We start from the raw sequence: 21,014 nt of genomic DNA, 5'->3' as shown, positions 1-21,014 counted from the left end.
AGAACCAAAATCTGCACCAAATGTGTACCAAATCCCTACAAAATGGCCTAAGCGAAAATCTTGCTTCTCAACTACTCTTCTCAAACCCTTATATCTTATGTAAGATATGTTGGCACCATAATTCCCTTTCTGCTTATTATAGTACCTTGATCATGCAACATAGCACTGTATATATACAAAGCAGTCATACTCTTGTTTTGCAAGTTGAAGGAGTGGAGAAAACAATTGCTCTCAGAATCAGAAGAGACATGGGGAGTGGAGAGATTGCACAAGTTTGTTCAACAAAGAAGGCCAACCCTGGCAAAGCTGCAATTCTGGCTCTAGGCAAGGCCTTCCCTCACCAGCTTGTCATGCAAGAGTTTCTGGTTGATGGTTATTTCAAGAACACCAACTGCGAGGATCCAGAGCTGAAGGAGAAGCTGACTCGACTCTGTAACACTCCTAACTTCTCTCTCTATTCTTACTTGCAATGAATGCATATACATTTTATCAACTCTAAATTCTTCAAGCTGGAAATTTGCAGGTAAGACAACAACTGTTAAAACAAGGTATGTGGTAATGTCAGAAGAGATCCTAAAAAAGTACCCGGAGCTCGCAGTTGAGGGACTTCCCACAGTAAAGCAGAGATTAGATATTTGTAACAATGCAGTAACACAGATGGCTGTTGAAGCTTCACAAGCATGTATCAAGAATTGGGGCAGATCCTTATCTGACATAACACACATAGTCTATGTATCCTCAAGTGAAGCTCGGCTTCCAGGCGGAGACCTTTACCTGGCAAGAGAACTGGGAATCAGCCCCGAGACTAAGCGGGTCATGCTCTACTTTTCAGGCTGCTCTGGTGGCGTTGCAGGCATTCGCGTAGCCAAGGATATCGCTGAGAACAATCCTGGAAGCAGAGTTCTGCTAGCTACTTCAGAGACTACCATTATTGGATTCAAACCACCTAGTGCTGACAGACCGTATGATTTAGTTGGTGTTGCACTATTTGGGGATGGCGCTGGAGCAATGATCATAGGCACAGGCCCAGTTCCAGGCACCGAGAGGCCTCTTTTCGAGCTTCATACAGCAATCCAGAATTTTTTGCCAAATACGGAGAAGACTATTGATGGGAAACTCACTGAAGAGGGAATTAGCTTCAAGCTAGCAAGGGATCTTCCTCAGATAATTGAAGATCACATTGAGGGGTTTTGTGATAAGCTGATGAGAGTTGTTGGATTAACTGATAAGGAGTATAACAAGATGTTTTGGGCAGTTCATCCTGGTGGCCCTGCAATCTTAAATCGCATGGAGAAACGACTCGATTTATTGCCAGAGAAACTTAACGCCAGTCGACGAGCTCTAATGGACTATGGTAATGCTAGCAGTAACACCATTGTGTATGTGTTGGAGTACATGATAGAGGAGAGCTTAAAGATGAAGGGAAATCAAGAAGATAGTGAATGGGGCTTGATTCTGGCTTTTGGACCTGGAATTACCTTTGAGGGAATTCTAGCAAGGAACCTTACTGTCTAAGAATTTAAGATGTCACTGTCATTATGAACAAGAATTATATCTACATCTTGTCCAAACATGTCTGTCCTCCACGTAATTTGATTACTACCTTCAGTTTCCCAATCTATGTCTGGAAATCCTCCTAAATTCTCCATTGTCTCCTTTTCCTTCTCCAATAATTCCCTCAAGCAGTAGACATCTGACTTAGCCTACAAACAAATATTGCCTAATGAACGAACTTCTGTGGTTTTTTCAGTACTCAAAAATCAAAATATCTTTAGAGAAGTGGTTCCAACTTCCAACCCTCTTATTATCATACTGGCATACAAGTAACCAGGTCAATGTAAAAAACCAAAGAGTCATCTTGATTCTTGACTTTGAACAATCTAGTCCAGTAGAACATCACAAGATTTGGCTACTAGGATGTTGGTTAAGAAAAAGAGACAAAGATCGACACAAAATCATGTTTCAAATATAAATATCCAGCCAAGTTTTGTGGATCCCCTACTTTACAAAGCACCTATTCGACTTCCAGTCATGATGTAAGCAAATATCTTACAGCAAGGCAGAAAGGAGCTTCAAGGATCACATAAGTTAACGTTTGATAATACACCCCGAGTTTACATCCCAAGAGGATTTCACAGTTACACCACCCCAGAGGGAAGTCTAAGGACAAGCTGTCCTCCAAAAACACTGCAAGCAAAAAATTAGCGCAATTACTATTACAGCTGTTCTGCCAATAGATTCTAGATACACTAGTGACAAGAAAACACATAGAGATAACTGTTTGCAACTAACCTTTTGACATAATAATAACAGAAGTCAGCCAAGATGAAAGTCTGGACAACTTCAGAAATAAGAACCATAGAGGGCCATAAACCATAGCCCAAAGCCACCAGCAAGTGTCCACGACTATCTAAGACCTGAAGCAAAGAAAATCATTCAAAAATCAGTGTATATTATTACAAATATGTCCTAGTGATGCAAGCATCCAACACATAATCAACAATAAAAGCCACAATTAAATAGTGTTATCAAGCACACAATTAATCAAGAGCACACATGCGACAGCATCAGTTTAATTGCCTATAATAATTTATTCGTATAGTTGGGACTCCACTTTTGATGGTAATAAATGTACAAAGACCACTACAAAAGCATTTCAGAAGTGCATAGAAGAAGATTCCCACTTATATCAAACTCATCAACAACCACAACCCTAAGTAATAAATGCTAAATTGCACTCGCAAATTACAAAAAAAATATTCATAAGAGTCTAGAATGAGATAGCACCGATAAGCACTCAATACATGACATTTATGTCACCGCAGAATGCAGCAAACTCAGTAAAAGCATCCAAAGCAGCATTAGACAAATTATATAGCAAAGTCAGTTTCTTCGTATAATTGTATCCCCTCCTCACACAAACTTGAGCCATCAGGATCATATAAAATAGTTTGAGGAGCATATTAAAAGTAATTAGAATTTAGAGCAGAAAACTGGCTAGCCATCCCACCCCAAGACCGTAATTGTACATTAATAATTCACACAAAGCTCAAATATACTCATAGTAGACTCCGAAAATCAAACCTGAAGAACCCAATGGGCACAGCTCAGGAACCTTGCAACACCAAGTGCAAATACATAATGTGCTGTGAATGGTTCAACAATCTGGAGGACAAAACAAAGATGAGTTTCAATCTGAAAATCCTTCAAAAGCACATACGTCTTCTAAGCATTCAAGGTGTACCTTGGTGTTCTGCATGACCCGCAGTTGAGGTAGCACTGAAACAGCTTCCAGATATACACAAAATGCCCAGAATATTCTGTTCAATATATTATGAGAAGTAGTTGGATGAATTAACAATGCTAAAACAGCACAGGGTACCACCTGCAACAATGTGTATGAAACATTATTTTGTAAGACAAACACAAACTCTACTATTCCAAGGGAAAAACAAATCTAGAAAAAAGAAAGAAAGAAAGGAGTTACGCATTTCACTTAACAATCTTAATTTGTGTAGACAATTGTACTCACTCTCAAGTTCATGACACTTGAGCCTCAAATTTCGGGAATGGATGCGACATTTTTAATGACAAAAATAATACCACAAATAATATCTGGAAATGTACTCACAAAAATTGTAAAACAAAGAAATCAGATAGACGAACCACATAGAAAGTTTTCTCAGACTAAAAGCTCAATACCCAGCCAAGTATCCCAGCCATGTTTTTATTCCTTTAATCTTATTACAAGCAAAAACCATGAACAATACTGCCATTATAAGATTTAGAAAAGCCAAAAGAGAATTCTCATCTATTTCAAAAGCCTTGTAAACCAACAACAAATGCAACTTTCCTTTTGCTCAAACACTGTTTTATATAAAGAAAGTTTTTACCCTTTATTTTTTACTTCTAACAAAGCAAAAATCAAGCACAATACTTCCATTATAAGCACTGACACCATCATCTTCTCCATAATTTCTGTAGTTTTACTAAGACTATCCAAATTGTGATAATTAGTTTAATATATTAAAAAGAAGAGGAGACTGGATTGGTCTTATTGTTAACATTTCATGACTACAAATTGATTTATCTTTGAGACAGAATATTAAGAGAGCTCCAGAATTTCACACATGTTCCAGAAAATGAGCCATTTGCTCATTTGTGATAAAACAACAAGCTTTCCCCATAAGCATTGCGCCAATGCAGCAAAATTATTACACCTGAACAAAGTCACTTCCACCTCGTGGAGGAAAATAAAGTTTTAACTATGCTCTTCATATTGTCAGCAATAAAAGTGATTTATGATCAATGCAACAAAATTGTGCTTCACGAGCGGATTAAAAGTGGCAAAATTGGCAAAATCTTCTGACCATTCAATAGAGAAAACAGATGGGTTCACCCCCATAATTAAGAAGCAGTCCTCTGAATATTAGCCCACAAATGATGATCAATTGATCACAAGAGAAGGACAGAAAACTCACCACATAATATATCGCAAAGTTATCTTTATCCTCCATGTAACTAGACCTTAGTTTGAAACGGATCATATAAATAACCCAGATGGTTGTTGCCAAGGTAGCCAAATCGAGTAGAGTATGAATATCATATTCCATAACAAAACTGCAGTACAGTCTAACTGCTAAGAACATAGCTGTCAGTTCCTGCGTTTTGAGTGACAATCCTGCAAGCAATTTAGGGATACATTATGAGATAGGTAACCAGAGGCACCAAAAGGAGAAATGAAACAAGATATTTGTGATATCAAGGAAATCTTTCTGAATCTATTCACAGAGAGGGATTACATTCACAGCTTGTGGATGTAAGACATAGCAAGCTAATCTTTATTTCCATGAACAAACTAACAAGCTAGTATTACCAGGACTGAGGGTACCACCTGTGCCAAGAACATGGACGGGCTGCCTGTGGCTAAATGCCAATAAATATTTCCCTCCATTAAGTAAATTATCACCTTCATGGCCTTCAAATATATCAGCCACAATAGACTTCCATTTACAAGGATGGTCTTCGTTTATAAGTTATAATACACAATCAGATCATACAGTCACACCAAAAATTAAGAAATTGACACCCATGATTTCACATATTGAATAAGCTACAATGTTCCCTATCATATTCAATGTGGTACCAATCAAAAACAACTTTGATTGTCTCTCACTTGCTCCGATATTTTTTGTTCTGAATGTCAAAGGAATTAATCGAAATAAACAAAGGTACCAGCAGCCCTTACAACTGCATAGTTTCTTTGAAAATCAGCTTTCATACATTTTGCCAACTCTTTCAAGTTATGTTATCCACAACGATCAACACAAAGCTCAACTAGGGTGAAACAAAAAAAACATCCCAAAGAGAATAATTGCAGAGGAATTCCATTGGAACGAAACACGGAGGACTCAAAAATAAAAGTCAAGCAATCAAACAGTCACCCTTCAACACCATTGACTCCCTTCAGAATGAAAACTTTTCGAAAAATCGTCAGGCCCAAAGCAGTCTGAATATTTTCCAATCAAATTTCAAAGCAAACCCTTGGTACAGAAAACTTCATCCTCCCAAAACAAACACGGAAAAATAACAGACGAAAAAAAAAATTCAATTCGAGCATAACCTTACCGGCACAAGTTTTCTCCTTCATGAGCTTGTATATAAGGACGGAGATTCCAATGGAGTGTACAGCCTCGGCAGCTACGAAGAGATTGTCATGGTCGTGTACGATGAACCGGAGCAGCACCAGTGCCGCCATCCCCGAAACGACTGCCAAGAATGCTTTGACTTTCGGGGGCTGGCGCCGTACCCATGTCGACACCGCGTGGATCGGCCTCCTCGGCGCTCTCATGGCGGTCTATTTGTTTCTCTTCTTTATCCGGGAAAGTGAAGGAAAATATTTGAGGTTGATTCAATCTGGAAGTCCCAGAACGGACTTATTTACTTATTGAATTGAGATTGGATTGCATTGGATTCGTGTCGTGTGCGGAATATGGAAAGTAAATTAAGGGTATTTCTTATTCAAATAAATTTTTGATAAATTCATATTTGTGGGTTTTTTTTTATATTTTGAGAGCGTTACATATCCTAACAAATTCAATCATAATTAATTAGTTATAACGTGTAGTTAGACAATGTAATAATAAAAGTCAATATAACTAAACAATGTAATAACGAAAGAAAGACAATGTAACTAGCCAACATAATAACGAAATTTTATGTAATTAAATAATATAATACTGTTATGATTGGTTATGGAATAAATTGTAACTAGCCAACATAATAACGAAATAATAATTTCTTATTTATCACATAAGAAAATTTAACCACTTTTTTTTGTGTACATGAGAAAAAATACATCAATTTAATAAATACTCTGCAATTTACAAATTAACATAATAACACTTATAAGTTATTTGGTTTTTTTATTTTAGAATTCATGTATTAATATTATTGTTGGGAGGCTGACTTCTACCTTGGACTTTTTATGATAGGGGAGTCCTCAGTAATTTTGTTTTAGGTAAGCATTAGATAGATAGATAAGATACATGGTACATTTATTTAGAAGTATGTTTTTGTGCAACAACCCTCCTTATAGAAAAAGGATTACATGATCCCGAACCGATCTTCCCTAGGATCACAAATCCTGAGTTTCTATATTAAGAGCATATCTAATTATATTAGTATCTATAATTGATTTTTTCTATGTAATACTAATCGATAGGGCCTCATTAATAAATGTTATTTTGTTATGTACCGGAATTCATTAGTATGAAAAATATTTTGTTTTCCAAGTGAAATCTCTAAGTACAGAAAGAATGAAAAAGTGTCATCTAGTTGTCACACTACATTTTTTTTACTTTCGTGGGCCTAACTAAGAAAAGAGAACAAGAGAACAAATGCAAAAGCAAATAAGACTTTAAGCTAGGATGCTTCATTTAAGTACACAAGGCAAGACTTATAAATGAAGCGGTCAGCATAATACTTTTGTTTCTAGGTGGATATTGACTTGATAAATTTATCGATCACCAACTTACCATTACTGTCATAGTCGATATATCGACCATCGGTATACGAATTGGTAATGATAACATTTTTTTAGTTACCAAAGGGATCGGTATGGTAACGATATTCTGTGTTTGGTAACGATAATCGTTACCATAATAGCCCTAAACAAGTCTTGACAAGCTCTGATGTGGTGTCGTCCCTTACAATCCAAAAAAAGATAGTCCTTCCATTGACTAATGGGATTACGCTTAATGGAACAAACTGATCATCGATTCTTTCCTCTACTAGTTCTAGAGTCAATCCAGCAAATAAATTCTTATAGGTCGATCACAGGTTCAAGATATATATAGCAAACAAGACAACTAGTCGTCCTGGACTAAAATGCAAAGACAAGGGAATATGGTATCTTTTTTATTCAGCAAGCTGGTCGGGCATAGTTAGAATGGCAGTACTTTGACTTTGTGTAATGGGCATCAACGAATTTGGCAAAGGTTGAACTATTATCTGTGTAGCATTCCAAGCCTAACTTGAAACTTTTGAGAACTGACCTTACAATTTAGAATTGGCATCTAAAGTGGATCTTCAATTGAGTTGGTCTTCCAGGTACTATCGATTCTCTTTCTCAGGCTCAGAATGATCTTTCTACTGCCTTAAGGAGGCGAGCGGAGTGAGTAAGGTAAGGGTGGTCCACGATCAGGGCACCCGCTACCATTGCATTCTTTAATTAGACTCATTGCGATGGCTTGAAGCGGGATTTCCCCTAAAGGAAAGAAGAAGACGGACAAGCGATTTGACAGCCCACTAGATAATACAAATGGGTTGTATTTTCTACGGGTCAATCTTGATGCCGAGAAGGAGCTGTTTGACACATGAATCCATAGTAAAGAATCGGACAAGGAATGCGCTCTTACTGCTGCCATTAAGCCAATGAAATCGTTTTTAGTGAGTTGCTTACTCCTTGATACACAAATTTAGTTGCGTACCAGTGTTTCGCGCGCATGTAATTAATATGGAAAATAACTGTAGAAGCAGATATGTTGAAAGAAGCTCGTTCACCTCTCCCCATCGGATGTGGAGAAATCTCTACTCATTTTACCATAACATTATACTCAGTATTCTTATCTACATATATAATACCCAACTATAACATTTAGCGATATGTAAGAGTCATTTTGAGGCTTTGTGATCGCTGTAAATCTTGTTAAATCAAACACGTGTACAAAATACATGACAAAGTTATGATTCAATGGAACTTATTGCAGTACTCCACATCTGTCGCTCGTGCCAAAGCAACGATCAAACAAAGCGATATCAATAGAGGAACAATCAGCTTGGATTGAATCATCAAATTGTTTAAGTGAAGAGATGGACCAAAAACCATTTATATAGTTACTTTAAGTGCCTCAATCCATCAAAGAATTATAAATGTGTACAAAACCCTTATCTAATGTATCTTTTATATTTATCTTTATTAATGTGATACATTAATATTTACGGTACATGACTTTATGTACCCAATATATCTAGAGAGACTATACATGAATTAGTAAAGATGAATGATCAATAAAAATGAATTTATTATGATGAATGTACATTATGTGATTTTGTTCAATTTCACGTGACAACATTTCGGAGCAATACAATACTGACGTAGAGGCACATAATTTGCTAAAACATGAATTTATTTCCAAAAAAACATTTATTTAGTGTTACATTTAAGAGGATTTGTTAAAATGAACTAACCCGTCAAACCCTACTCCGAAACCCTAATTCAATTTTAAAAATGGTTTTCCTGCTGCTAATATAATTTTAGACCAGTTAGACTTTTCATAAACCCTATTTTCTCCAAATATAATCTCGCTCCTCACTCCCTTACCCAGCCCTAATAGTCGAGCTCTAGATTCAGGAAAGCCAAGCTTTTGTTTTCTGGGAGATATAATCTGAGCTTCATCTTGACACTGCGATTTCGATAGACGATAAGCAGCGAAGATGAGGATTATGATAAAGGGAGGCGTGTGGAAGAACACGGAGGATGAGATCCTGAAGGCGGCGGTGATGAAGTATGGGAAAAACCAATGGGCTCGGATCTCATCGCTTCTCGTTCGCAAATCAGCTAAGCAGTGTAAAGCACGCTGGTACGAGTGGCTCGACCCTTCCATTAAGAAGGTATGCTTTTCTCTCTTCGTTTTAGCGTTTAATCTGTGTTGATAGGATATTTTTTGTGCCTTGCGAATTAGGATTGAACTCGGAAGACGTGATAGTGTTTTAGTTGTTAGTTACGTTTATGCAAATTAGGAATAAAACAAGGGTAGCTCAGTGAATAGCAATGGAGCTTTGAACACAATTGAACTTGGATGTCAAACCGAAAACAACTGAGAAAGGATGTGGATGTCTAACCGAAAACAACCGAGAAAGGATGTTTCAATGGTGAAAGCTTGTGAGTGGTTATTGAACATTGTATTTATGGCAGTTGACAATCATTAACGGCAAACCTTGGTTTGAGTGGTCAAGTTGTTTTGTTGCAACCTAGGCAATTTCAAATAATGGAAACAAATGGGGTTCTTGAATATCATGTTGCAATGTGTCTGCATTTTGTTTTGTGGATAATGGGTTCAGTTAATGCAGAAACTAATGCTTTGATTTTTTTAATATTTGTAGACCGAGTGGACAAGAGAGGAGGATGAGAAACTACTTCATCTGGCTAAGCTTATGCCCACACAGTGGAGGACGATTGCACCAATTGTTGGTCGTACTCCATCTCAGTGTCTTGAGAGATATGAGAAACTCCTTGATGCAGCATGTGTTAAAGATGAGAACTATGAACCAGGTGATGACCCACGAAAGTTGCGGCCTGGGGAGATTGATCCAAATCCTGAATCAAAGCCTGCACGTCCTGATCCTGTTGATATGGACGAGGATGAGAAGGAAATGCTTTCGGAAGCACGGGCTCGGCTGGCAAACACTAGGGGAAAAAAGGCAAAAAGGAAAGCCCGCGAGAAGCAGCTTGAAGAGGCAAGGAGACTTGCTTCTTTGCAGAAAAGGAGAGAATTAAAGGCTGCTGGCATTGACAACAGGCATCGGAAGAGGAAAAGGAAGGGAATTGACTACAATGCTGAAATTCCATTTGAGAAGAAGCCGCCTCCTGGTTTTTTTGATGTTGCTGATGAAGACAGGCCTGTGGAGCAGCCTAAGTTTCCAACCACCATCGAAGAACTTGAAGGGAAAAGAAGGGTCGATATTGAAACACAGTTGAGGAAGCAAGATATTGCAAAGAACAAAATCGCACAAAGGCAGGATGCCCCATCTGCTATATTGCAAGCTAACAAGATGAATGATCCTGAAACTGTGAGGAAGCGGTCAAAACTGATGCTTCCTTCTCCACAGATTTCTGACCACGAGTTGGAAGAAATTGCAAAGATGGGTTATGCTAGTGATCTTCTTGCAGGCAGTGATGAGTTAACGGAAGGCAGTGGAGCAACACGTGCTCTTCTTGCAGATTATGCCCAGACACCACGTCAAGGAATGACACCACTAAGAACCCCTCAAAGAACACCTTCTGGTAAGGGTGATGCTATCATGATGGAGGCTGAAAACTTGGCCAGGCTAAGGGAGTCTCAGACACCATTATTAGGAGGGGAGAATCCAGAATTGCACCCTTCAGATTTTTCAGGTGTCACCCCAAAGAAAAGGGATGCTCAAACCCCGAATCCGATGCTCACCCCGAATCCAATGCTCACCCCTTCAGCAACTCCTGGAGGTGGAGGTCTCACCCCTAGGGTGGGCATGACTCCTAGGGATGGCTATGGTTTTGGTATGACGCCAAAAGGAACTCCCGTCAGGGATGGGCTACATATTAATGAAGACATGGATATGTACGATAGTGCGAAACTTGAGCAACGGAGACAAGCCGAGTTGAAACGTAACTTGCGCTCGGGTTTAAGTAATCTTCCACAGCCCCAGAATGAATACCAAATAGTTATCCAACCCCCTCCGGAGGATAGTGAAGAACCTGAGGAGAAGATTGAGGAAGACATGTCTGACCGGCTAGCAAGAGAAAGGGCGGAGGAAGAAGCGCGGCAACAGGCATTACTTCGGAAGAGATCAAAAGTACTGCAGAGGGAGCTTCCTAGACCACCAGCTGCTTCAATGGAATTAATTAGAAGTTCTTTGCTGAGGGCTGATGGAGATAAAAGTTCATTTGTTCCACCTACTTCAATTGAGCAAGCTGATGAAGCAATAAGGAAAGAACTTTTGAGCTTACTAGAGCATGATAATGCGAAGTACCCACTTGACGAAAAGGTTGATAAAGAGAAAAAGAAAGGTGCTAGGCGGCCTGCCAATGGATCTGCTGTGCCTGTCCCTGTGATTGAAGATTTTGAAGAAGAGGAGCTAAAAGAGGTGAGGCCTTTGTTTTCGTTGCTGAAATTAAATTTGGCTTTTTAATGTTGCCTTTGGATTAAATCACGTTAATTCCTTGCTCTTTCCTTCTCCGTACTATCTTTCTGGGTAGGGGGCTGTTGGGCTCCAATAGTTATTTCAACTAGAAAAATCTCAAAGCAGTAATATTGTAAATTTGTAATACTTGAAGGTAGGGCTTACAAGATACCTCTCAGATGTCTCTGATAAAGAATACTCAATGCTCAACATTTCTCTTGACTTCTTATGGTTAAAGGTCACCTGGCTCCTGACTCGAGGGACATGGATTTTCTTCAACACAGCAATTTTTCATAGTTCAAAAATTTGATAAGAGTGGCACATTGGCACCTTGTTAGTCTCCATTAAAACAAACTCTGGTGGTTTTGAAGTAACTGGATGATGTTATCTTTATTTATTTATCTTTTTTGAGATTTGTTTTGCTCTTCAAAATAATGGTCGTTCATTGCAATGCTAATTTTTGAAATAATTGCTTCAATTTTTTTTTTGGTTTTCTCTGCTTTTACATACTAGTTGTCCATCCATCAAAGTTGTTCAAATGTTGGTACGAAATTTTCTGTAAGCCAGAATAGATAACTGGAGTTACTTAAATTTATCTAAGAGGAATAACAGGAGAGACCTGTGTGCTCATCATATGTACGAGTCTGGATTTTCATCATCCTTTTCACAATTGGGGTCCTCCCTTTCACAATTGTATTTAGATTTTTTTTATGGTTTCTACTTTGTTGGTTGATAAACATTCTTTAAACATATCTATTTAAAATATTATCTTGTCACTTATTTTTTCAGTGAGCAAAAATGATGATTCAGGTGCCTAATTTGATGACAACATTCTTCTTTGTAGGCTGATTATTTGATAAAGGAGGAGGTTCAGTATCTTCGTGTGGCAATGGGGCATGAAAACGAATCCATTGATGAGTTTGCTGAGGCGCATAAAACTTGTTTAAATGACTTGATGTATTTCCCTACTCGCAATGCTTATGGCCTGTCAAGTGTTGCAGGTAACTTAGAGAAGCTTGCAGCCTTGCAGAATGAATTTGAGAATTTGCGCAAGAGGTTTGATGCTGATAAAGCTAGGGGGGGGAACCTTGAGACAAAGCTTAAACTTTACACTCATGGTTATGAGGTATGTGAATCTTTATGGTCTTGCATCATTTGAATTTGTAACTTGTCTCAAATTTCTTCTATTCTCAGTATGAGATGAGTGCACTTCTATTGTCTACCTGAATGAATTTAATGTGGTGTTTAGTTGTGAAATAAAAGATAGTTATATATGTTCCCATTTTGACCTTAACCCCATTATGTGGTCATAGCTGTTTCATTACTCTGGAGTTTATTTTGAAAATTAAAGAAAAGGAATTACTTCATTCTTTAAATCCATCATGCTGAGCAATGACCTCCAATAATTGCATACCTGATACATTTTATACTACCTAGATTCTTGTCAACTGTTGATTCTTAAGCATCGTAGTTTTTTTTTTGAGAATGTGTAATAGTAACTGATGCACTATTGATGTAAATGAGAATGTCTTTTTTAGAAAAAGAAAAGCTTCCTCTGGATTTTTTTTAGGGGAACAAGGTTTTTTCCCCTGTTAATTTTTGAGTTTTGATGTGCGTTGTCCATGCTGATGAGGTGGTTGGTGGCAAAAACGTTGGAATGGTGTTCGATAAGGAATGATGGTGGTAGTTTCCTACTGGTTGATGATTTTTTATGTTAAACAATGTCAATATGGTTACAGCAGGTGGTGGTTGATAGTGAATATTGTAACTAGCTGTTAAATTTGTTCTTTTAAGCAGAGTTGGAATAGCAATTAACTATAGAAATTGTAGTTTGTTGCAAACACTATTTTCTACCTTCGAGCGTGGGGTAACTTTCATACATGACTTTTGTTGAGCAAGAAAACATATTTTATAATGTGGCACTTGAGATTTAGACAGAACATATTTCTTTTTTTAGTTATTACTATAGATGAAAGTGGACTATATTGAATTGATTTTTTTTTAATGAAGAGTTGAATCGTCTTTTAGGTCATATTTGCTTACAGATGGCTTAATTTTGATATATTTTGTGAGCAGAATCGGGCCCAAAAGCTTTGGTCCCAAATTAGATCAACCTTAAAGCAAATGGAAACATCTGGAACTGAACTGGAGTGCTTTCAAGCCTTACAAAAGCAAGAAAGGTTAGCTGCGTCGAACAGGATAAATGGTCTGTGGGAGGAGGTTCAAAAGCAAAAGGAGCTTGAGCAAACTTTACAAATGCGCTATGGACGTTTTGTAGCTGACCTGGAAAGGATACAACCTCTGATAGATGAGTACAGAGCACAAGCACAAAAGGAAGAAGAGGTTGCTGCAAATGGTCATTCTATTGAGTTGGTGGAGGCTTCGGCTGATCAAACTACTGTGCCTGTGTCAGAAGCTGTGGTGCCTAAAACCTCTGATGATCTGGAAATCTGTGTGTCAGCTGATGCATCTCAGGACGAAACTTCACAGCATCAAATGAATGTTTATTCTGAAAAAGAGCAGGCAGCAGTCGATACCACTGTTAACCCACCTAGTCATGTGACCACTGAAGATGGAATGGATGGAAAACTGTTGCATGGTCATGGGGTTCCAGAACGAGATTCTATTGAAGTGGATAACCTTTCCGATGAGGTGGTTAAAGTAGAAAACCGGTTGCGCATTGGTCAATTGACTGGTGATGTTCTAACAAATTCTGAGGTGCTCAAGGAGGATGCAGTTGTTGAGGATCAGCAGAATGATTTAGAACGTGGAAGCAGAGAAGTCTCAACCAACAGTGAAATTGGGAAAAATGATGATTTGACAATTGGGGATGCTATGCAGGTTTCCAATGGTGAAGATGAGAAGGTGAATTCAGCGTAGGAACGCATCTGCAGGTATGAAGCCCGAGGACCTGCCTGTCCTATATTGGAAGTTGACTGAAGCAAACTGAATGATTACTAATATTGCCAGCTTGGGATGTATTTGATACAAAATGGAAAAAAGTGAAGAATATCTCGTAAAATCGTAAGACTGTTACTTTAGAACTGAGCCGGATAAGAAAGCAAATTGTGGGGTCATTTAGGGAATGTTCTTATGTGGGTTGAAGAATGGATAAAAAGTTCCTTGAATTTTACGAATTAGGAACATTCTGGGAAATTTACTGGGGGTATCTTGGGGGAATGTTCTTGTTGTGAAACTTTGATGATTCGCAAAAACAATCTGTATTTGCCTCTTTGGAAAGGCTTTTGTCGAACATTATAATATTATGTCATCATAACTTTTGTCTCGCCTTTCTTTGATGGGAAGAGGAGTTAATTTGGATCCATGTGCATGGTGTAATTATTCGGCACTCCATTTCTGATTATGACTTTGCTTTACAAAGGATTTGAGAGGTTTCAATTGTTACTGTAGTGGTCTAGCTTGACAAGAACCCAAGCCGAGATACATTGCTCCACAAAAACCATCGGAATTCCCACACAAAGCAGACTTGTGAGGTCGAATCTCATACAAAGGCTCCATGGAAAATTCTATAGGTCAAGTATATGGCCCAAAATGATGTCTGATTATGAGAGTTGGGCTATTAACAAATAATATATATATATATATATATAAAATGAATGTAGAATGTTTCATTGGATGTGTGGTCACACGAGAAAATATAGAATGAAATGTAATTATTAGATCTAATGTTAGAGTAACGCCAATTGAATATATAAGTTGAGAAAAAAATGTTTTAAGATAGTATGATCACGTTCAACATAGATATAGAGATGCAGCGGTGAGGAGATTCACAAGAATTTGTATAAGAAATAGTAGAAAGTGAATATGAAGACTTAAAATGACATGACCAGAAGTAGTAAGAAATAATATGGATTTATTATGAATTGATGAGAGTACGATCAAAAAACTATGATCGTAGATAGAAATAAATGACAGAAACAAATACACATAGTGAAATCTTACTGATTTTCTCATATACTCATGTATACGACGACATAAAACACACAACACATCAAATATATGATATTTTGATATTATTGTCACGATCGGAGTTTACCAAACACCCATATAACCTATAAAAAAAGATTAATATCTGGACAACAAAATAACACTATATCAACCTACGATTTGACCCGCACAAAAATGCGGGACAATTGAATCAGCAGCGCGAGAGTAGAGTAAAAAAACACACAACTCACCCGGAAATCGCCCAAAACTCACGCACTTTATTATATTAGGTAGGGATATTAATAAAATGAAAAAATGAATTCTTTCATATACTCTACTGTTATAATGTGCCTTTGCCACTGTAATACTTGCTAATAGAGAGCATTCTATCAGAGTTATTTCAATGAAAGCGACCCAGTGTTCATAAAGCGGAAAGAAACTATGTAGTTTAAATGCAGTAACAAAGAAGCAAAAAAAGCATCATACCTGGTTACATACTAAAAGAACCTCAACATATTCAAGTTGGAAATGAAGGTAGCAGTAGCATCATTTTAACTCTGTGTCAAAAGAAATGTGTAACATGCTACATCAAAAGGTCCATGAATTTGATCTTTTCATGAGTGGCTTCATTTGCTTGTCTTCCTCAAGCGAAACCATACCCAAATGAGATGGATCTTCCAACATCATCTTTGCCACTTGGTAACCTGCGATGGACCAGGTCTGGGACTTTCGAGCTTGCTTCCCTACGTATCGACCAAGTTTTCCGTCATAATACTCCGGCCAGTTATCCTTTAGCAACCTAGCTTCAGCAAGCTCAATAGCTCGCCTTGCGATTTGGGGGCGCCCAGTTTTGATACATGCAGCCGTGAGAAGCCATAGCAGCACTGGAAACAATAGCAGCAGCAATAATATATCTCAAAAACTAACACTCAGCAGAAAAGTTTGAAGGAGAAAATGAAGAATATCAAAATGGCAATAGGGCTTGAGGAGACTAGATAATAGAATAAAAATAGAACCATTAACATGTGGCATTTATGAAAATTTCAAACTAATCGAAAAGGGCAAACCTGGCCAGGATCCTCCATTGTGATAACTCCACCTAGTATTTTTTGGGTCACATCCTGTTACGATACGCCACTCATGGCTTTCTATTGCTGGATAGCATACCTTTAATGGCATTTCCCCAACCAATTCCTCCCACCGTGATTCTATAAGATCCATAATAGCAGTGGATTGTTCTGGGGTTGCCAAGGATGACAAAATTGCAATACAGTTGCCCAAACAAAACCAACGAAAATCCATTCTTGCTGGACTGACATTCCCGATAAAGTAACCACCACGAGTGGGCATAAAATCAAAAATCCATTCTGGAAGAGAATCAGGAATTACGTTGAACTTGTTCACCGCAGTGTGAGAGTATTCCTCTGTTTTATATCTATATATGTCATTAAGCTGCTTTAGGTCAATCCAAAAGTAACTCCTCATATGGTAGCTTAAGGCATGAAGTCGCTTGACGATTCTTTCCATAAACTCTTTGCCCTCATCATCATGCTTGAGTAAAAGCAAAGCACATCTTAAAGCCATGAAAAAAAGTGCTTGAATTTCAATAGGATAGCCATAAACACCCTGACAAGGGAAAAACAAAAGTAAGATGCAATATATGAGAGATGGGCAAATAGTATAATTCTAAAAAAATTCACACAGAGAAACTCTTGGAGTTCTTGTGCTATAATATATAAAATGATGTATCATAGTAAGAAAAAGGAATAGCAACTGTTGCTTATCATCCATTTTGGGACCCAAACACAGAAAGCAGTCCATGGTGAAAGTAACACACAGAAAAAATATTGTCCATTAATTTCTAAAGCAATTTGTAGTCATCAGATCATGGTAAAGATTCTGCCATTTCTGAAGTAGAAGCCTCCTGAAACTCAATCCACGCAACTATATCAAAACATAGATAGTACTTACCACTAGGGTTTAGCTAGATGCATATATATATATATATATATATATATATATATATATATGTATGTATGTATATCCTTTTCTCATACGTAGGTCAACATACACCATATGCACATTGTACTATGGTACAAACACAAAACAGCTATTACTGTCATTCGTTTGCTTGTCAACAAAAAAAATCAGTGCTGACAAAGAAAAGGCAGTACTGAATAACCTCAAGAGCTTATGAAAAAATTTCACTTCCGAGATTGCTAAGGTTATTTAAGTGTTTTCCTCAAATGTTCAAATGTCTGAAGCCATATGAAGTTAGGAACTCACCATTCTGCGATCAATCATACTGCACCCATCAGCACAGAGAAGAGTTGGGAATGTGTCAAAGCCCTCTGAGAGACACAAGCTCAAAATTAGGTGCATACCCTTCTGACATTCTGGCAGTTCGGCTAAGGATGAATCTCCAGTTGACTTGGTATATGCTCGAAGCAAAATAATCCACCAAAACCCAGAATCAACAGGAGCAACTCTTCCTATTGCACTCTCACCAAAGTCTGCTATCAAAGTTTCATAATTTCGGACTGGATCATGGAGAACTTTGAAACTGGCTGGCATCACCCCCTCTCCCAGCTGGAATCTGTCAATCTTTTTTTCCCACGATTGAAGACGAAGTGTTTTTAAAATGAAGTTCTTGACTATCTCAGGTTCCCCATTCATCAAAAAGGCCAATGCACTTGGCACAAAATCTCTAACAAATACCTACAGAAATAAAGAAGTTTCTTAGAACCAACTTCATAGGAAATGAAGCACTATGTTACGCCAGTGAAAAGTTATCAAGAGTAAGAGTAGCCTTCACAATCACGACTAATGATGTGATCTAGAGAGAGATATGATTGAAGGATTCAAATGAATGAAAGTCTAATTAAGCTAATAGCATGTCCCATGATAGGCAGGGAATATCAAAATGTAGCATAATAGCATACACAGATCAATGAATTTTCTATCCAAGTCCTTCAAAGACGGTACTCTTTATACCCTCAACCACAAAAAAAAAACACAACAACTTACTGAACACCATTCCCCATCCAGCCAATGCTACCATAAGACGTGGAATCTTTAATGCAATGACGTTCTTTGCAAGTCAGGTGTGGTTATATGCAATTAACATTCCTTGTCAAGAAAATGTGAATACCATGAGTATAAAATCAACTGAAATAAAATAAGCTAACCTCTCAGTCACTATATACTTAAGTAAAAGGTAACAAAGTGTAGTTATATACAGTTAAATAGCATCACAAGGAACCTGAAATCTGAATATTGGGTCTTCACCTGATCATAGTTGAGCTCTTCCTCAGAATTATCTAAAGCTGCAATGGTCCCAACTGGCTGACCACGGAAATACACCAAGGAACGCCTCAAAGCTTCCCATGCTTCAGCTACCATAGGATGAGCCTCAAAACCAAGCAGTGATCTAGGGGTATTAAAACCAGACCTTCTACCCGGTGAATGTACATTGTAGTCAAGATGGTCAAATATTCTTGAAGAGTTATCAGCATTTCTGGAAGAGTAAAGTGGTGAAAATCCGTTGGGTAATTCACTAAAAGACCTTTCATCATATGATCTCTGCCTCTCCATATTCAAGGGCCTTGGCCTATCTAATAACCTTGAGAATTCACATTCTGCAATCTCAGCCATGGTATATACATCATCCGCGGTGTTCACATTTCCATTTTGAGAAGTGTCCGCTGTGAAGTTAGACATTCCCAGGATTCTTTAAGTTACTGAAGAGTCACCCGATATTGAGAGTAGAGTTCAACCTGCAATTCGTTCCACAACTTGAATTCATAAAAGAAAAGCCAAATAGAAACACGGTTTTAACCCTGAAATAGTTTTGAAGTTGAATTGATGCAGTAAAATAACCATGGAGCAATCAGTAATATCCAATAAACCATGCACAACTGGAACAGCTCAAAGCCACAAATCAACCACTCCAATGGAGGAAAAAATCACATGTATCATGTCAATGCCCCCAATTAGTAACCAAGAAAAGGAGAGGAAATGAAACTATCTATTATGAATTCAAGTTCAGCCCTGCCATACAAATCAATTGAATCCAGTGCCAACATTTTGCATCATTCAATAAAGGTGTCTACGGTTCAAACTCTTCATTACCTCTCTCCAAACATTCTCAGAAACTAAACAGAAACTGAAGGTACATGTCAAGAAAAACGTCAATAACGCTACAAACAGGAGCTCGCAATAAAACCCATTTCATAATTCAAGGTGGACATGCAATTGACCAACAAAAACGACTCAAACCACATCTTAATGATTCAAGAAGCAGGAACTGAAGTAGCCTTCACAGAACAAAAAACCAAAACCAATTTACGCACATGTTGTTAACATTTCCTAATTGGGTTCTCTCATCATCAATAGCAGAGGCTAAAATTTCATAAACAGGAATCAATTAACATGAAGATCACAAAAACTAACCACAACCGAGCCCGAGACCAGCCTCAGAATTCCAGACGAGGAATCAACAAAACAAGCTGAGTCACTTGAGAGTTGGAGACTGCGAGTTTATATGTATTTATCATATTATAACAGTGGAGCAAAGATCTTCACTGATGCAATCAAGTGGGCCAGTGACTACCTAACCGGAATAGCCGGTAGCAGGTGACCGGCTGGTGAAAAGGTTTTTTGCCCTTATGGCGGTGACGGACCCTCATAGTCCAGGCTGGCGTAGGTGCTGTACGTACGGCTGGTGATGTATTGCGTTCCACGTGGGGCCCTCCAACTGCTGTGACGGGATTGATGGGGTTTGAGATGATGACGTTTGCGAGAATGATTGAGTGCGTTGGAACTTGGGTTGGGTGGGTCATAAGAACCAAAATGACTGACATGCATTTTAGATTTTTGCAGCCAAAAAGGGCATCTTGACAGTGAAGGATTGCCTTTTTGTCCACGTGTACGGTCATTAGGATCCAAAACAGTATGGTACATGGTGATCATAATGATTAATAAGATGCGAATTGAATTAAAAAAATAACTACATTTTATAACTTAATTAAATTTGCTAATTTTTATATATAGAGGATAATGTTTAATAATGTCCACAATATTATTCCACCTATCAAAAAATATCTAATATAAAAACATTACACATGACACATGGGTGCCAGAAGAGATTAATTAATTAATTAATTGATTGATATATCCAAAGTCAACACCCCGTAAATCTTTTTGCTAATGTGTGGTTCTTGCTAATTATGGAGTTATTTTCTTATTAAAAGAGAAAAATTAGTGGTTTAGGGTATTGGAACTTAATGTGTGAGTCAATGACAAACCTAAAAGTTGGATAATCATAGACTTTTTTTTTTAAAATAGGTTTTTGGTTACGTGACTCAATTAAATAATAGAGTAGTTGGCATTTTATTTTCTTTTTAGCAGCAGCGTTTAATAAAATAAAAACATAAATAAAAGCTTATGCTCTAAAAAATTGGTCTTCTTTCCAATTTACTCTTAAAAAATATTATATTTGTTATTTTTTAACGAGATAATTATGTATTATTTACAGTCCATTAAGCAAACTCTGGCCCATGTCTGTTCTTCTGGGCCATAGAGCCCAGCCCAAGTCAGATTTTTTTAAAAGGATCATGGATCAG

General features: G+C 37.7%; 4 protein-coding genes across 5 annotated transcripts; 2 read left to right on the top strand and 2 right to left on the bottom strand.

Annotated features, from left to right (window-relative positions):
- The first annotated feature begins 14 nt into the window (after positions 1-14).
- On the top strand, positions 15-1,723 carry LOC120001321 (type III polyketide synthase B-like). Its single transcript, XM_038849582.1, has 2 exons — positions 15-432; positions 524-1,723. The coding sequence occupies exons 1-2, from the start codon at positions 21-23 to the stop codon at positions 1,513-1,515; spliced, it is 1,404 nt and encodes a 467-aa protein (XP_038705510.1). The 5' UTR covers positions 15-20; the 3' UTR covers positions 1,516-1,723.
- A 139-nt stretch (positions 1,724-1,862) lies between these two features.
- LOC120001322 (ER lumen protein-retaining receptor erd-2.2-like) lies at positions 1,863-5,978 on the bottom strand. Its single transcript, XM_038849583.1, has 6 exons — positions 5,629-5,978; positions 4,482-4,681; positions 3,245-3,385; positions 3,085-3,165; positions 2,293-2,417; positions 1,863-2,187 (listed from the first exon to the last, which is right to left on the bottom strand). The coding sequence occupies exons 1-6, from the start codon at positions 5,849-5,851 to the stop codon at positions 2,139-2,141; spliced, it is 819 nt and encodes a 272-aa protein (XP_038705511.1). The 5' UTR covers positions 5,852-5,978; the 3' UTR covers positions 1,863-2,138.
- A 2,843-nt stretch (positions 5,979-8,821) lies between these two features.
- LOC120001939 (cell division cycle 5-like protein) lies at positions 8,822-14,761 on the top strand. The gene is made up of 4 exons (XM_038850467.1): positions 8,822-9,174; positions 9,667-11,406; positions 12,287-12,568; positions 13,519-14,761. The coding sequence occupies exons 1-4, from the start codon at positions 8,998-9,000 to the stop codon at positions 14,320-14,322; spliced, it is 3,003 nt and encodes a 1,000-aa protein (XP_038706395.1). The 5' UTR covers positions 8,822-8,997; the 3' UTR covers positions 14,323-14,761.
- Positions 14,762-15,637: 876 nt separating this feature from the next.
- LOC120001631 (probable alkaline/neutral invertase B) lies at positions 15,638-19,966 on the bottom strand. 2 transcript variants are annotated; one of them, XM_038850038.1, is made up of 5 exons: positions 19,843-19,966; positions 18,679-19,166; positions 17,677-18,108; positions 16,458-17,016; positions 15,638-16,274 (listed from the first exon to the last, which is right to left on the bottom strand). In XM_038850038.1, the coding sequence occupies exons 2-5, from the start codon at positions 19,108-19,110 to the stop codon at positions 15,979-15,981; spliced, it is 1,719 nt and encodes a 572-aa protein (XP_038705966.1). In that variant the 5' UTR covers positions 19,111-19,166; positions 19,843-19,966; the 3' UTR covers positions 15,638-15,978. The 2 variants fall into 2 exon arrangements, with proteins under 2 accessions (XP_038705966.1, XP_038705967.1); XM_038850039.1 differs by having other exon boundaries at positions 18,679-19,184; positions 19,843-19,908.
- Positions 19,967-21,014: the final 1,048 nt, after the last annotated feature.

Source organism: Tripterygium wilfordii, chromosome 7, assembly GCF_013401445.1.
Source record: "Tripterygium wilfordii isolate XIE 37 chromosome 7, ASM1340144v1, whole genome shotgun sequence".
In the NCBI taxonomy this organism is placed as follows: domain Eukaryota; kingdom Viridiplantae; phylum Streptophyta; class Magnoliopsida; order Celastrales; family Celastraceae; genus Tripterygium; species Tripterygium wilfordii.
The sequence above is the reverse complement of the archived record's forward strand: the minus strand, read 5'-3'. Positions and strand labels throughout refer to the sequence as shown.

Coding starts and splice junctions, on each gene's coding strand:
- LOC120001939 (XM_038850467.1), top strand. CDS start 8,998: ATGAGGATTATGATAAAGGGAGGCGTGTGGAAGAACACGGAGGATGAG. Junction 9,175..9,666: donor TCGACCCTTCCATTAAGAAG/GTATGCTTTTCT, acceptor TAATATTTGTAG/ACCGAGTGGACAAGAGAGGA. Junction 11,407..12,286: donor AAGAAGAGGAGCTAAAAGAG/GTGAGGCCTTTG, acceptor TCTTCTTTGTAG/GCTGATTATTTGATAAAGGA.
- LOC120001322 (XM_038849583.1), bottom strand. CDS start 5,851: ATGAGAGCGCCGAGGAGGCCGATCCACGCGGTGTCGACATGGGTACGG. Junction 3,386..4,481: donor ACTTTGCGATATATTATGTG/GTGAGTTTTCTG, acceptor ACATTGTTGCAG/GTGGTACCCTGTGCTGTTTT. Junction 3,166..3,244: donor GGGTCATGCAGAACACCAAG/GTACACCTTGAA, acceptor TTTGTCCTCCAG/ATTGTTGAACCATTCACAGC.
- LOC120001631 (XM_038850038.1), bottom strand. CDS start 19,110: ATGTCTAACTTCACAGCGGACACTTCTCAAAATGGAAATGTGAACACC. Junction 18,109..18,678: donor AAGAGCTCAACTATGATCAG/GTGAAGACCCAA, acceptor TTATTTCTGTAG/GTATTTGTTAGAGATTTTGT. Junction 17,017..17,676: donor GTATGATTGATCGCAGAATG/GTGAGTTCCTAA, acceptor TTCCCTTGTCAG/GGTGTTTATGGCTATCCTAT.
- LOC120001321 (XM_038849582.1), top strand. CDS start 21: ATGTGTACCAAATCCCTACAAAATGGCCTAAGCGAAAATCTTGCTTCT. Junction 433..523: donor GGAGAAGCTGACTCGACTCT/GTAACACTCCTA, acceptor GGAAATTTGCAG/GTAAGACAACAACTGTTAAA.